The sequence below is a fragment of the Magallana gigas genome, chromosome 7 (assembly GCF_963853765.1).
Source record: "Magallana gigas chromosome 7, xbMagGiga1.1, whole genome shotgun sequence".
NCBI lineage: Eukaryota > Metazoa > Mollusca > Bivalvia > Ostreida > Ostreidae > Magallana > Magallana gigas.
Genome location: NC_088859.1, coordinates 26,103,729 through 26,120,597, shown reverse-complemented (window position 1 = coordinate 26,120,597; position 16,869 = coordinate 26,103,729). Strand labels below are relative to the sequence as shown.

At 34.0% G+C, this 16,869-nt stretch overlaps 1 protein-coding gene across 2 annotated transcripts; it reads left to right on the top strand.

Annotated features, from left to right (window-relative positions):
- Nucleotides 1-9,672: 9,672 nt before the first annotated feature.
- On the top strand, nucleotides 9,673-15,706 carry LOC105340654 (vacuolar protein sorting-associated protein 72 homolog). 2 transcript variants are annotated; one of them, XM_034456299.2, is made up of 7 exons: nucleotides 9,673-9,822; nucleotides 11,962-12,102; nucleotides 12,617-12,766; nucleotides 13,056-13,143; nucleotides 13,437-13,631; nucleotides 14,678-14,828; nucleotides 15,412-15,706. In XM_034456299.2, exons 2-7 carry the CDS (start codon nucleotides 11,992-11,994, stop codon nucleotides 15,674-15,676), a joined length of 960 nt encoding a protein of 319 aa, XP_034312190.2. In that variant the 5' UTR covers nucleotides 9,673-9,822; nucleotides 11,962-11,991; the 3' UTR covers nucleotides 15,677-15,706. The 2 variants fall into 2 exon arrangements, with proteins under 2 accessions (XP_034312190.2, XP_034312191.2); XM_034456300.2 differs by having other exon boundaries at nucleotides 9,759-9,834.
- Nucleotides 15,707-16,869: the final 1,163 nt, after the last annotated feature.

Here is a 16,869-nt window from a genome sequence, read left to right as displayed (position 1 = left end):
GTTTTAGAACACATGTTCTTTATTATGGTCATATATCAAAATTTAAAGCTATACACGCTATAATTTGCGTCAATTTTGAATAAAGGGGAAAAAGGGGAAAATGTATGTGTTTGATTTCTAATAAAAGTTACCTTTATTCTGTTAATTATAATGCTCAATTCGATCACGTAACAAATATATCAAATATTAAACAATAAAAAATATTTATTTTCCTGCCAGGAAAGTAATGCCTCCTCGTGAATATCAATCTATCACGTGATATCGACAGCTAAATTTAGCCTATCATACCAAAACTGGTGAAGGGTCAACATCTTTATAATTGTGATAGTTTCACAAAGGAAAGGATATTTTCAGTAAAGCATAAATTTGTCCGATATACGAGTACAAACAAAAGAAAAAAATACAAGCCTGTGAGTAGATACTTCCTTTAAAGAAATGACGTAGACCTGTGTTTTTCCCCTATGTGCTATTAATAGATCCTATAAGTGTTAATGCAGAAGTAAGGGTATCGTGAATGGCAAGCGTATTTTACTCATTATACATGTAGGTATTTCAAATTAACAACTGTTAAGCATATTAAAAATCAAGTTGGATATTTAATTAGGCAACCAATAACGACCACCTAGTTCTCCGCGGACATGCGCAATGAGGTCGGTTTGCTCTTCCTTCATCAATATTCATGAAAAGGTATATTTTCCTGGCAGGAAAATAAACAATTAAAAATCTATATCTTTGTAACGAGATGGAATTCACCCTTGTAATTTACAGATTACGGATAACTTTTATAAGTAGACAAACACATGCGTTTTCACTGTCATTCAAAATTGACGCAAATTATAGCGTGTATAGCTTTAAAGCTATTGGTTACTATTTATATCAACAACCTGTCGAACAGGTATTCAAGTCGAGCACGATTTTAATAAATTTCCTCACTCAAAGGCATTTTTGCCGCATTTACATTACCCAAACCCACCCTCACCCAGTGACAATTCATTTTTCAGTGATATATACTACATATATATAGTACATGTATTCAAAGCATCACAAAAGAATTGTAGACGAATGTTGATGTTTTTGATTGTGATAAAGAGCATTTTTCTTTATTACATGTTTAGCGCTTCTTCCAACAAAACATGTGTTTGTTGTAATAGTAAATAATATATTCGTTTAAGTGAAAGAGATAATATAATAAGAAGTCGAGTTTTCTTCAGATATTGCTTTAATTTTGTAGGAATGCCAATAAAGTACAGAAAAAATCCTTTGATATGCTTTAGGAGTAAATGACCAAATAGTGTATTTATAAACATATTTACATCTCCCAAGTATTATTCCCTCTATTTCTTACGGAAATATAGTTATATTATTATAGTTAATTCATAGCTCTATAGAAACAGCCAGACTGAAATATACACACCCTTTTTATCGATTGGTCGAAATCTACAGCGGCTGAAAGTGACAGGACTGAAATTAACACGCCCTGTTTATCGATTGGTCTGAACCTTTGTACCATAGCTTGGCGAGTTTTCTATTGTTAAAAGTGTGGGTTATATGTACATACCCCTCACTTTTTTTTCTAACTCCGCCCACTATCTCAGTAAAAACAACATCAACAAAATTGTTTTTTAGCTCGTCCATAATACTCCACAGTAAGAGCTTCCTCCAGATCAAAATTGCCAAAACTCAACACGGATAATGACTCGACTAACTTAGTTCGTCGAATAAATCCCATTTTTAGCTCAAGACAAAACAAGATCGGCAATGGCTTTGTCAGAAAGACTCTATTTTAATATTCATCTCCATGTGTTCGGACAAGTAGAGAAACGCGTGTTAAATGAAATACGGGTATCCTGTTTAAAGGTTTTATAGAAAGTCAATCACGTGATAGGAAAGCGTTTGAATAGAAAACTTGTTGTGGACAGAGTGAATAGCGGTAGCCAATCGAATTTGACATTTACCATTCACGGTTTCGCGACATCCATTTCTCAAATAATTTTTTTTTTTTTTGCTTATTGACTGATTTTGTTCTATGGAGTATCAAATACGATTTTAAAAAACTTATTACCTTCATCAATTTAAATTTAATTTCAATTGTTTAAACAGATGCATTGCACAATTTAGGGTTCGTACATGTATATGAAATTGTGTTAATAAGTTTAATTCTTTGAAGCAAATATCGAGCTATAAGTCGGAGAATGAATGAATATGAAATAAAAATATAACAATGAGAAGTCGATCTCTTCATTATGGCTATGAATTTTTTTTTTAAAATGAAGAATCATTAATCTTTGTCAGGGATAGAAAGTCATTCTGGAAATTCAGCGTATTTGCACCGTATTGTTTAGAGGCAAGTGTACTCCCGATATAACGATAATAATAAGATATAATGAATAATCGTAAACTATGGTAAAAGTAACTTACCACATATAATATTGTTGATTATGTACAGATACCCGATGGGCGTGGTCATAATGACACTCGGGAGCTACGCTACCTCGTGTCATTATGACCACGCCCATCGGGTATCTGCACATAACCAACAATATTAGATGGGGTAACTACTACACAGCGACCTTAGTAAAATCCCGGACTGCACGAAATAATCATGACGATGTCAGACTCAAAATCTCACAGGAGACGATTTGGCTGTTTCTTTTAGCTAACTTACTTACGTACATCAACAGTAATTTAGTGAATTTTACTTGCTTTTCATAATCAATTTATCGATTAGCTTTAAGAAAGATGTTAATATAAACAAAAAATGCTTTCTTTGATGATTCATTCGGGTTATGAAGGTAGCGATCATTGCAGAAAAAAATTACATAACCCGCTAACGTGGGTTATGTAGTTTTTCTGCAATGTCACTACCTTCATATCCGGAATGAATCACCAAAGAAAGGATTTTATTGTTTAAATGGTTCCTTTTTAATCTGTGGAAACTGAACATGATCACGATACGATTAAAATTAATACTTCGGCAGTGGCATGAGTATCAGGCAACGTATTTGATGTAAGTAGAGAAAGTTTCAGCTTTATTTCATTACGTATTTCTTTTCTTTAACGATCTTTATTTCTGCACGATGTTGAGGAGATTAAAAATTGCATACTAAAATGTCAGTTTAATATTTCTAATGGTACTTCTGAAAGATCAAAGATGAGAACTGTTATGTAAACGCATGAAATTCGAACGCTTTCGTATAAATGGACTGTATTGCTACTTTTACCAGTAGGTTTATAAGAAGCTAAAATTATCTTTCTCAATATTTGTTAGTCAGTAGGGATATAACATTATAATCGTCCATTAACCTGCTTACGTCACCTCTTTGAAATAATGCAGCAATGTTACGTTGCAAAAGACGGAGACACGTGTGATGTCAAGGAAACATAGCTTGTGGAATCCACCCTAAACCATATCTACACCTTTCTATTGAAAAAAAAAAAGAATCTAGAGAGTATTAAAGAAATATTACAATAAATATACCATTTTGATAATTTATTTCCAAATTTTGTGTAGTATGTTATATTTGGAGTACCTAGTATCAGGAGAGGAATTAAGGTGGAATAACACATCGTCACAAAATGGCTGACCTCTGATCGAAACGACATTTCGTTTTAATAAAATGATTTTATCGACATCTACTCGTAACTTTCTCCATGGCCGAGTGGATAAAGTGTCGGACTAGTGATTCGTACATCCGAGTTCAAATCCCACAGGGACTTTTGTTGTTATTACTGAATTGATTTTTTTTAGATAATTGTTTTTTTATCCCCAAACTGGAAATGTTTTGCTTATTTATCATATATACAGTTTATTTGTCATTATATATTTCATAATTAAATAATTTACTGTTATTTTGAGTGACTTTTTCCAGGTGTGTTATTCCACCTTAACTTGTTTTGCTGAAGATCCTCTTGTTGCCGAATTTTCAAATTAGATATATACATGTAGAAGTAAGGAATCGAAATGGTCAAAAACTTCTTTCCACTACTAAGGCAAATTCAATGATTTGACACATCAATCAACTCACGCGTGCGATCAAAAGTCGGCCGATTTAATTGCACCAGTTGGAGTTGCCATTTATTGATTTGATAGATAGTCGTCTGTCGTTAGTATCTCTTTAAAACATCTTTGAAGGAGAAGGTAGTAACGAAAGGTGGCATGTTGACCAAAACTTCTCATTCATGCTTTTTTATCACCTAACGAGTGTACAACGTGTACAATACATCACAGGAGTCGGCGATTTTATCAATTTGTTGTAAATAAATGAGAAACAGGCAAAATCCTACCAGTGAGCTTCGGGAGCGCTCGCTACGCTCGCGAAGCTCACTGGTAGGACTTCCCTATTTCTCCTTTATTTGCAACAAATTGATAAAATTGCCGACTCCTGTGAAAACATAAACAAAGTCTTAATTTTGCACAGTATTCAGTGCGTAGGTTGACTTCTGCTTTTTCAAATTTTCTTCTTTCATACTGTCAAACTTTCCTAATTCCAAATTTGGAACCTGCCAATGGTATATTGAGTCCGCAATTTTGTCATACGGGAATGCCAGGCTAAGTTGTCATGACTGGAAAAGGTCTGTTCAATCATACAGGTCAAGGTCAAGTTCCAGTTACTAAACACGTATTGAGTTTAGACAATGTTTCACAACCTTAATAATTCTGTGTTTTAATTCTATGACAGAACCTGTATAGATACTGTAACCTTTTGTCAATTGCATGCAGAGATCTACGGGTAAAAAGGCCCATGGGCTACATCACTCACAAACGCCGAAAAATATTGATCAGAAAAGCTCACTTGAAATTTTGGTTCCGTTGAGTCAAAAACTCACACTCAATTACCATTTCATGGAGTAATGAAGGATGGGTGATCTACAAATTACCTACAAATCTACCGTAGATAATTTCGGAAATTATATCTTTTGCCATATATAAACTATTCCTTAGTATAGGAAAAAATCTAAATATTGTATCTTTAAAATTGGAATATCTTCTACAGCTTTATTTATATTCAAATTGCATGAACATACGTGTAGTCTTACGTCAGTGAATATTCAAAATTTATTCGACAAATTCTTTTTCTGTCTTAAAAACACCATATGCATGCTAAACTCTAATAAAATCTTGAAATTATAGAGGACAATTTGGATTTTCCCCTTTTTATTAGCAACAGTAAAAACAACATCAGAAGAGACCACGCCCAAATTATATAACTTTGTACTTGCTAATATCTCATTAGCCTCAACATTCCATCATCGATAGAAGTGTTTTATCACCAATTTAATGAAAATATACATGCATCAAAAACATTTTTATGTTTCTTTTATGATTGTTCGTTAAGCTCAATGCCAGATATTGCTTCACCTTTTATGGGCAGTGTCTGCCTTTTTTTGGTCAAGGGTAAACTTTACGCAAAACAAGACACAATTAGAATGCTATCGAAAGCGTATACATGCGCTACATTTTGGTGAACCTGAGCTAGAGGGTGAGGCCGGAGAGAACAACTTGAAGTTATTGAAGTTATTGCTGTATAGTTACATGTAGTCTCTGTTGGTCTAATTTTGAATAAAAAATATAATACGCTCAGACTTAAAAAAACATAATACGCTCAGACTTACAATGATTTAATAAATATTGAATTAAATGATAGCGGCAATATATGACTATGTACATAAAATCCACAGAAAGCTTGAGATATAGATATGCAATGCTCTTTATACTGAATAGAGCGGACGTATGTCCACACGTCATCATCAACCGGAAATGATGTCTCAGAGATATTCAAAACAGTGCGTTTTCTTAAATTGTTTAATATTCATGAATACCTCAGGGTTAATATGATGTTTATTCAAGAGTATGAAAAAATATCAAAATTTCTACTTTAAAACGCCCCCTTTAGTTTGTCAGGTTCAATACATGGCTAAAAATGAAAAAAAGTCTACGGGGATTTCAGATTGCAATCGACATGAAAGAACCCCGGTTGATAACGTCAAAAGTTGTGCCAAGTGTCCCGAGTACTTCCGATTGCAGTAAAAAATGTAAACATTTTCCATTATAAGTCTCTGCAAGAAATTGTTTTCGGCCCTGTGAGTTTTTTCCGGGAAAAACAGTTGGCGTATCAATGAATATTATTTGGATTTTTTTTCCCTTCCATCTATTAAGACAGTTTTTGATTGACAGGAATGTTGTTTCAACTGAAAGTCCTTTTTGACGGACTATGCCTAATGGAATGGGAATATGAATACATATCATAGAGTGCGGCAAACTGTGAAATATTTATAATTCACAAAGCAAGGGCTTACGAGAGGTTATAAAATGTCACTTAAGTCTACTGAGTTTGCGATTCCTTAAAGTTCAATGTAAGACATTGAAACTTACTTTTGAGCCCGGCAATGTCATAAATCGAAATTAATATTCAGATTGAAGCAGACGATTGCGACGTCTTGGGACCGAGTATCTTCATTTCTCTTACTTTTAAAATTTTTATTCCTACATTAATTGCAATTATCAATGGATGCACTGATTCAGGTGGAAAGTTTAGACGACTATAAATATGAATTTTAAAGCCTCTTACTCTCACTTCGCATGTGATCCCGACTTGCTACATGTATTAATATTGTACCAACTCATGCCAAGTGATTCGTGATTCTCAATTATAACATAGGGTTCCTGGCACCTAAGTTAGAACCATTTTAACAGGAGCTTGGACTTTGGGTAGTTGTGTCAAACTGCAATGTGACGTAGTCCTGTCAATTTCATTGCTGGCCACTCAGCTGTGGCTCTTTGAAATCAACAAGATTTGTCTGGCTCTTGAGGAAAGACTAAGCAATCTGTGTATATTTCACTTGAAACCAGCGTCATTTTAACTTGTTTTGACGCAAGAACAGATAGTTACATCTTACCGAAAGTCCAAGGTCTTGTTAAAATGGTTCTAAGTAACAAGAAGCATGCCTTCTAATATTTCAAAATGGTTTCCTTCTATAAGGGATTTTGAGTAGATTTCTTCCACCGTTATTTAATTAACATTTATATTAAGATTTATATTAAGAATTAATCGAATGAATGCTTAGTTTATGATAAAATGATTATGTGCGAGAACTAGATTAGTGAATAAGTATGCAGGGAAATATTTTTTTTAACTAAACAAACGAAATCTTTGAGACCAAATAACTACTTTTTGGTTTGGCCCGGAAGTTTATACCGTAATCATATAGATTAACTACAAATAATCGCTCTTTTGCTGGGAGTAAAGTGTTTAGTGATGTTAGAAGCTAGATAATTCTCTAATATTACAATAAAACATGTACTGTTTAATTATGCTTAATCAAATATTTCTAAGCTTAGGTTTTTTAAGTGGTATCATATTTTGCGAATACTACTTCCATCAGAAAGAATTGCAGAGTTTCATTTTGTGTTATTCTTCTAACGTTTTGTGTCGCTTTTTTAATAGAAAATGCTTATCTCTATATTGCTGTTTTGAGGTTGTGAAACATGAATATTTCCGTACCCCCCCCCCCCCCCCCCCCAAAAAAAAAGACCAACGATAACAAAGCTAGCGCTGGGACTGCTTTGTTATGGTGGGGGTGGTGATAAACAAAACTACTATAGACCTTTGCCAGCGACCAGTGGAGATTTTGTCAATACCATTTGGAGAAAAAGACAACAGGAAATCCATTGTTTCTATTACAAGTTGGCCACTCCAACGTCAATATGCACTTCGAGCTGCAGGTCTCTGTTTATCAACAGTCATGTAGAATAGTGATCAGGCTAGATAATTTCTATATTGTCTATAGAGTTTTAACGATCGGTGACGTAATAGGCTGTGGGTACATTGACTCGAACAGAATGCTTAAAATTCCATTCCTTAACCACGAAAAGAGGTTTCTGTTGTTCACTTCCGGTTGTCCATTGCCTGGAACAAGATAACTAATCGTTATTATAGTAATTTCTATTAAAGGGTTGCCTGGAAAACGCTGACATTTGAGGGGTAATTTTTACGATTCTGTGTCAACAACATCGTTAAAATAAGTGTAATTTCTGTGCTGAACAATTATACGCGGAACAAAATCTAGGTCTGTCGTGGTTTTAAATGAAGTTATTCGCAATTGGTGGAAAATGTCTCTCAACAAGAAGAAGATTGTCTTTTTCCAAGCAAAAAAAGATAATGTTCAGATAAAGAGACGTCATTCAAGTCTCTGTAATACTAAATTTTTGCAAACTAATTTGCAGCAGATAAAAGACCCCGCGCAGCCATTACGAACTTATTTCAATGAGACCGCAGACGATAATGCAATCAAATGCCTATTGTTGCACAATGGAGACACGTTTCTGTCCATACCGGTATTTCACTTTTTGGAAATTCGTTAGAAAGAAAATTCCGACGTCCAAATTTGTCTTTATTCATGTGAAAATTTAAGAATGATGAAAGTGGCCAACTCTTGCTCATCAGCAGTCAAAGTGAATAGCAAGTCATTTTCTATATCTACATTTTGGCACACCTGAAGTGTAATATGCTTCCGGGAAGGAAATAGATCTGTGAACTATATACGATATTTTGAATTATAAAATTGTTGGTATATACATAATTCAACTCCGATGTCTTCTTGTAAAGACAAATTAGTACCGGTATAACCTGTAGCAAATATTCAATTTGGTTCAATCTCTGAGAAAAAAAATACATTATGAATTATGAAACTTCTAAGAAGAACCCCCCAAACCCACGTACTATTAAAGTATCATTGCTGTATACATAAAGCAAGACTTTCGCGTATGGAATTCCATATACGACTGCCAAATTGCTGACAGCTAAGTTACTGCCAACTGCTAACTGCCATATTTTAATCATTTGAAGCGCAACAAGATCTGGACAGCTGATAAACTTAAAAGAAGCACTGCGACTGGAAACAGCTTAGAAGAAGTAATTCACAAAGTACATGTATATATACAAAGATGCAGAAACTGGTTAACTTTATATATCACATAAAATTACATAAATATCTCTTTGTTACATATTTAAGGAATAAAAGTACGAAATAACTCCACAACAAGCCTTTTACATTTTGAAAGAAATTGAAACCTTTTTGTATTAATGTTGGTAATTTCATTTTAATTGAGTAGGAAATATTAATCAATTACAGAGCTGTTGTATCAATATTCACCAGTGCATATGAACATTGTAATGTTGCCCATTAGGTTGCCCTTGAATACGGAGGTAAAATACATAGTTACAGTCATAACAATATCCTGTAGGGACCATTCTGATTTTACTTGAGATGCAGACAGATTGTGTAATATAAGTAGATATCCCGCACGACAAACCATTCAACAACATCCGGGCACATTGGCATTGGTGGGGTGGGAGTGAGGGTGTCTCCCTTGAATGAGCTGGTCAGGTTATCAACTGTTCTGATCTTAAACCAAGGCATGTTGGCTTGCATGTCAAATGACTACCGGTAGATATGCATGTGCAAAACATCATCAGTTTGGCAGCAGACTGACATGCAGTTGGCTGTCGTATATGGAATTCCATAAACATGATAAATGGGTGACTTATAAGCAATAACTAAATAATAAGATTTAATTTTTTGAATGATGAATTGTCTAAATTGCATTTATATAAATCCGCTCTTGATTTATCAAATTATCTGTATGCCTTTCAAATGTTAGACCTCCTTTATTAAAAATGTCGGGTGTGCATACCGCTTAAATAACATCGGGCTCGATGTACTATCATTCCAAAATATAGCGGCATTGTCAGAAAGAAGAGTTTTTAAGTTTTTACTCAATTACTGTTATAGAAGAAAATATCCCAGAAAACCGAAAAGCAGGTATGCCAAACGGTATTTTATGCATATGTTAAAGTGTATCTCTTCGTCATATTATGCATGTAGTCATATTTCACCAGAAACCAGAGCTCTGTTACTGATTACAAATGAAACGGGGTAAAAGTAGGGACCAATTTCTCAATTTCTGGCCATATCTGACTCTTGTATAGCTGCAGGTCTGTAGCTCCCGGTCTGAAAAAAATTTGGATGGACGACCTGGAAGCTACAGTGCCTCCCATAGTAAAACAAACTGCAAAAAATGCGCTAGTTTTGGACCTATTAACCTTTTTTTTTTTACACAAACTCTATGAATTAAATTCTTCAGGCAATTTACTACTGATATCGTCACTTACTTGCCTCACACTTTCTCTTAAACATGATAACCAACCTCGGAATATGAAGTATATTAATTCATGTCGAGATCGAGAGTCGCCATTTTTAAATGTAAACAAACTGCACCACTTCAATTTACTGGGCTGGTGATGGTGTTTAAAAGACTATCAGAGGCAAGTTAAGTGACGATATCTGTAGTAAAATGTCAGAGGATTTTTTTATCAAACATTGGTACAGAATGTGTTCATAAATGAGATTAATCAGTCCAAAACTAGCGCATTTTTTTGTGCGCCGTAAATTGCAGATTTTTACTATGGGAGGAACTGTAGCTCCCAGGTCGTCCATCGGAATTTTTTTCAGACCAGGAGCTACAGACCAGCAGCTAACTCTTGTAGGAAAATCGGCTAGGCTAGATATTAGGACTGAAGCCTTCACTGCATATCGGAACAGTTCTTCAAAGTTCATGTCTGGAAATTCAGGTCCAACTTTGGTAGCTTGTTAATGTGTAAATTTTAATATTTGTGACTTTGTGTGTCGCACCCTGAAAGCTGCTCGACCATTTTATACCTGTGATAAGTAACGGTACATGAGAATTAAAAAACTGGCATTTGGATGAAAAATGCTGTACACTACCCATCAAAAAACGGAAGAAAAAACATTACAAAATATGTTTTAAATTCTTTAATAATGCAGCTTATTTATATATAATTCTTTAATAATGCAATTTACCGGGTATTTATAAACCATTTAATATTTTACTTTCTTTTCACTCATCCTGGAGTAGGTGAACACTTTGTTATGCTAAAATTGTTGAAGAAATGGGAGTGCTATTTTAGGGAATATACTGCAATACAATGAAGAGAGTATATAATGTTCACACCTTCACATGCAACAGTTTGTGTACACTACACAACTATCGGACTGTCACATGTCAAACACAGGTGATTGTGAGAATTACAGGAAATCGACAGCATTTTGAGAAAACTAAAAAATATTGTACAATTTTTCATTTTCCATGAATTTTGGTGTCCCGTCATGATTCTGTGAATGGGGTTGAAAATGCAGACTTAATTTAAATAATACTTTTGAAGGATTATTGAGATGCAAAATTGAAGTGGGGGAGATACACAAATATTACAATTTTAACTGCTTCAAGCACAGAAGTTGAAGCTGAATTTTCAGATATGAAATATGAAGGACTTCATCTCCTCCCAATATTCAGTGGTCTTATTGTTCAATTCAAATATCAACACAAGGCAAACCTCTTTAGAGATTAATGTGCTTTTGGTGTATTCTCATTCTGTTTAAATCTCAATACATGTACTTTAATAACAATGCCAATAAACTCCTTCATTGTAACTGCAATACTGATTCTTTTGCAGGGCAAATTGATACATATAAAATATGATGCAACAGCAGTTACTACATGTATAGTCATGTCGTATAATTATCTTCTGACAAATACTACACCAAACTATGTAAATTTGCCTTGCAAAAAAAGCAGAATCTCAGTTATTTTGATAGGATGGGTTTGTTAGATGCAGATCTTCTTTGCAAGTCCTTGCTCATTTTGTGTATTTAACTACCGGTATTATAACACTGCCATTTTGAGACATTATATTGTAGTTGAAACACTCCAATTTTGAAGGATATCAAAACTGTAAAAGTTCGATATTAAAGTGAAATTCTGATATCAGAACGATGGTAAGCTTGCTAAAATTGAGCTGCCAAAAATAAATTTTCAGACTAAGAACAAAAGAATTGATGATTTAACAACATTTTTTTAATCATACACAATTTAACCTGCAGTCAGAGACTTGAAACCACATATTTATCAAGATGGCCGCTACAAGGGAAAAAAGAAGCAATGCTGGGAATAAAATGTCCCGTCTGCTGGAAGCAGAAGATGAGGACGAGTTCTACAAGACTACATATGGAGGATTTAATGAGGTAAAACACATACTGTATACAGGGAAATATTCACCCTTGTTTTATTTTTGCTCCTTTCTCTCTCGTTATCAGTGGGCAAATTTAAGGCTGTGCAAATTCCAATGTCTCAAATGATATCTCTGTAAATGTAACAGAGTCTGGGCAAAATCAAGTCGGGGGGAAATGCTTGCAAGTGCAGAAGGGCGAAAATTACATGGGGCGAAAATAACCCTGTATACAGTACTAGTATTACAGAATGTCTGTGCACTGTAACTATTGTACATATTTTTTGCTTTCTATTTTAAATATTTTCAATATTCAATGCATATTTATTGACTTTCTTTAACTGGGAAGAGACGTTTTTAATTTTGTCTTAAACTGCTCTTTGAGAATTCAGATAAAAGATTAACTTGTATGTACATATATTAGTGTTTTAAAAACTGCAATGAAAAGCTATCGTAAATTTTTATATCTATAAAATTAAAAAAAAACACATATATTTATACAAGATTTTTATTATCTTTGTGTACTTTAGGAAGAAGATGATGGTATCTATGAGTCTGAAGAGTCAGTTGATGAGGACACTGATTCAGATATTAGTATTGATGAAAACGATGAACTGAAAAGTGACGATGAAGATGAAAGTCAAAAGAAAAAAAGAAGAGTGGTCACAAAAGCCTACAAGGTTTGCTTCTTTTATTCCAAAGAGAAAAAACAGTCAAACCTCGTTATCCTGGACTAGATGGGACTGGTTAAAACTTTGATATATATGAGTATTCGAGATATCAAGGGTGAAAAGACTTTAAGTGTATCAGTGGATGGAACTTATAAATCACTTCGAGATATCCATTGTATTTGAGATACCAAAGTTCAATTGTATCTTTGAAACTTGAAATTCCAACTGAGTTTTATGATTTGCAGTATTGTAGTGGTATGAATGAATTGTATTTACACATACGTGACACGTGTTTTAGGAACCACTACCAAAGAAGAAACTTGAAGAGAAGAAACCAAAGCCTAAAACAGAAAAAGTATCCAAAGTTCAAATCTACCACACACCAGGTTAGAACAATCAAATGAAATACAAATCACATATCCTTTGCAACAAAAATAACTAACTGAAAAAGATTGAACATGTGTATCATATTAGAATAATGGCTACTTTATTAAGTACCGGTATTCATGGCTGTGGCATGGAGTCTTAGCGTAAGAAACTGATTTTTGCTTTTAATTATTTTAGATGCTAATTTACCACTGTCAGTAGTATATTAAGCAATAATCGATTTAAAAAATCTCATTTGGCATCTTCTTTCGTATTAAATTGTGATGCAAAAAACATTTTTAACTCATGTTAGAAAAAAAGAAGCTCAGGAACACTACATCAGAAAAATCTAAGGCGCGGGAGGAAAGGGACAAACAGAGAGAGGCCCGGGCCAAGATGCTGAAGGACATGGCTGCCCACAAGCGGGTGTCAGAGGTCAGGAGGCTGACCCAGGAGGAGCTGCTGGAGGAGGCCAAAATCACGGAGGAGGAAAACATGAAGTCCCTGGGTGAGTGTGCATTGGGGGGGGGGGGGGGGTAGAATAGAATAAGGATAAGGGAAAGTGAGTGTGCATTGGGGGGGGGGGGTAGGTTAGAGTAAGGATAAGGGTTGAGTAAGGTGAAATATTTGTACAGGTGAGTGTTCGTTTGGAGGGTCCAAATAGACTAAGACGAAGGTAGGGTGTAGTGAAGTCTGTGTGTGAGTGTTCATTTGGAAGGTCAAGTAGAGAAAAAGTGGAAGTAAGGCACTGTATGGTGCAGGTTAGAAACTGTAAGATGAAGGTGAGGTACATTGAAGTCTCAGTCTTGGTGAGTGTGAATTGGGTCGGGGGGGGGGGGGGGAAGGAAATGTGAGGTCTGTGGGTATGTATGCATTGAGAGGGTTGAAAAGAGTATAAGGGGAAAAGAATATTGATATTTTGCTGGAGCTTTTGATTGGAATCTTAAAGAGATCATTTTTTTTTCTTCATGGAAAAGAGTTTCTACAATTAAGGTTTTCTTGAAAAACATTTCATAAGAAATTAGTTTGTTCTCTTCCATTTAAAAGTTTCAAATTTTTGAATTATGAAACATGGAATGTTGACAAAATATATATATATATATTTGTACATGACTGATGTATATTTATATTTCACATATATTTCTTATAAAAATATGTTGAAAGCTACCGCATTAATAACACCAAAACAGAAATGTGTAGTCAAAGGTTAACGAATGGTTTTAATTTTGTCGCAAAAGTTGAACAATGTTTATCTTCTTTGTCATTAGCAAAATTCATGGTTTTGGCAATTACAGCACCGGCTCATCTATTGAATTTAAATCAACCCTAAAGATGATAGAGAGGTTTAGAGAAATTAATTACATTTCCATAGAAGACAGGAAATTACAGAAAAAAATTTCATATAAATTATTAAATTGTTTTTTATTTTTTAAAGATGTATATAGCTGCAATATTGTGGACATGCAAATTTTTATAACTTTAACATTCGTTACTCAATTTTTTTTTTTGCACACACTGTTTCATTTTATCATTGATAATTGACCATTTTTGCAGAAAACTATCAAAGAATGGAACTGGAAAGAAAGAAAAGCCGAATTTCCAAACAGATACACAAAGGCCCAATCATTCGTTACCATTCCTTGACCATGCCTCTTATCGAGGAACTACCCCCAGAGCCAGAAATCAGTGTGGATGAAGACAACAGGTATGAAATTACCTTTTTTTTTTAAATAAAAGAATGAAAAGAGATCCAGTTTTTTTTTAATATTTGGGATTTTTTTGGCCAACAAACAAGTTCATTTTGGAGAGAGTTATCTCTCTTGGAATGGAATCTGTTTAATATCAGTTATCTTGATATAGTTGGGATATTGAGATATTGAATCTCAATACATTTTACAGCTAATACAGGTTTTTCTATGTTTGTTGAAACTTTTGGAACTTATATTTAATTCAAGGCATCACATGAGGTATAAATGTACGAACATAAAACAAATTTTAAACATATAGAACTGCTTTACATACCTGTAGTAGGAATGTAAGAACAAACATATATTCATGAGTTTACAGGTGTAGGAAGATAATATATTGTTGTGTTTATTGTTTAAAAACTGACTTAATAATTTTACAGTATTTACACGAACATACTCATTTTCATGGAGTCTTCCTTTCTGGTAAAAGTAAACTTTAAGAGTTATCTTTCTTTGGTTTGTGGGCATATGATATATACAAGCCACAAGCATTACACTGTATTTCGAATATTGATATAATTTTTTTTCAATCAATTTCAGTGGTGAAACACACAGAAGAGTTGATGAAAACGAAAAGTGTTCACGGACATTTGTAACATTTACAGACGAAAGAACCTTTAGGGACTATTTCTCACAGAAAAAGCGCAAAGTTCCCAGCAAACAGTTTTGTCCGGTTACCAAGTTACCAGCTAAATACTATGACCCTGTGACACAGACACCGTTTGCTAATTTACAAGCTTTTAAGTGTATTCGAGAAGCTTACGCCCAACAGTTGGCCGAGGAGGCTAACCAGCGAAAAAAGTAGTTCTAATAAAAATTTTGATATTATGTTTTTTTTTCAGCCTTTTTCTCTTTCTTCAATTTTTACATTTTATATACTATGCAGAGTTGACACCAACTATATAAATGCGGAAATATTTACTAATTAGATATTGATATTCACATAGAGATTTTTTTAGGGTACAAGGTGTTGTTAATTGCTATGCAGAATACGAGATGATAAGTTTTTTTCCCTTTGTACTTGGTATATATCTACCTGTCTGATACACCAAGTACACCTTTGACAAACAAAGGTATTGTTCTTACAGGTGACACGTGCGTTCCTTAAAACACTGGATGTTTAATTATGTAATCAAAAATCAATTTAAAACTTTAATATACATCAAAGAATTTTAGGAGATAAAATAATGAAATATCGCATAGCTATTCAGTCTCCAAGATTTCTGTTGAACGTTTTCCCCAAGGCTATCAAAAGCACAATTATTTCATATATATGTACCAGGTTTAAAGCTTTCATGAATGTTAAATGCTGAATAAGCGTTCCTATTTGTGATAGTGAGCAATATCCTAAAATAAACCCATGATATCTACTGATCCAGATAAAATGTTTTGAAATTGTGTGTGAAAGTTTGCAGCTACTTGTTATTTCGGATGCTATCCCTGGTTTTTATGTGACGTCACAATCGTTACTTGGTACTTTTTTTTTTTCTAAGGAAACTGGTTTATGACCAGCGTTATAAAGATGTACATGTATATATTAAACAAAAATTGAATAATAGTGCGCGTATATATTCAATTTAATGAGACTAAATCTCGAGGGTATGGTAACTTTATACACCCATGCGCCTGTTATGCAATTGGCAGACGTGGTGCACTTCAGCGAATGATTTATGAGTTGAAATCGAACGCACCCTTCCTCACGGTGACTTTCCCTTTCTGAGACTTTCAAATAACGAGAGATGAGAACTGATCGAATTTCACTTTCAATGGAGATCTTAAAATAAAACACATCATAAATAGATTGCTTTTTGTAATGGATAAGTACATGCCTATATTTCACGAAGATGTCGTTTTGGGACATGTTTATTATCACGTGACAGAAACAGCTGTTGGTTATCCGTGATACAACTTTTATTAGAATAAGGATAAAATTGATTTTTTTGGTTGCAATGAAGTTTTAATAGCCTAATTGTAGTCTAAATATTGTCCATATTTAGA

Excerpts from the sequence above, each read along its gene's own strand:
- LOC105340654 (XM_034456299.2), top strand. The coding sequence starts at position 11,992 with ATGGCCGCTACAAGGGAAAAAAGAAGCAATGCTGGGAATAAAATGTCC. Across the intron at positions 12,767-13,055 it reads TGGTCACAAAAGCCTACAAG|GAACCACTACCAAAGAAGAA; the intron begins GTTTGCTTCTTT and ends CACGTGTTTTAG. Across the intron at positions 13,632-14,677 it reads GGAAAACATGAAGTCCCTGG|AAAACTATCAAAGAATGGAA; the intron begins GTGAGTGTGCAT and ends CCATTTTTGCAG.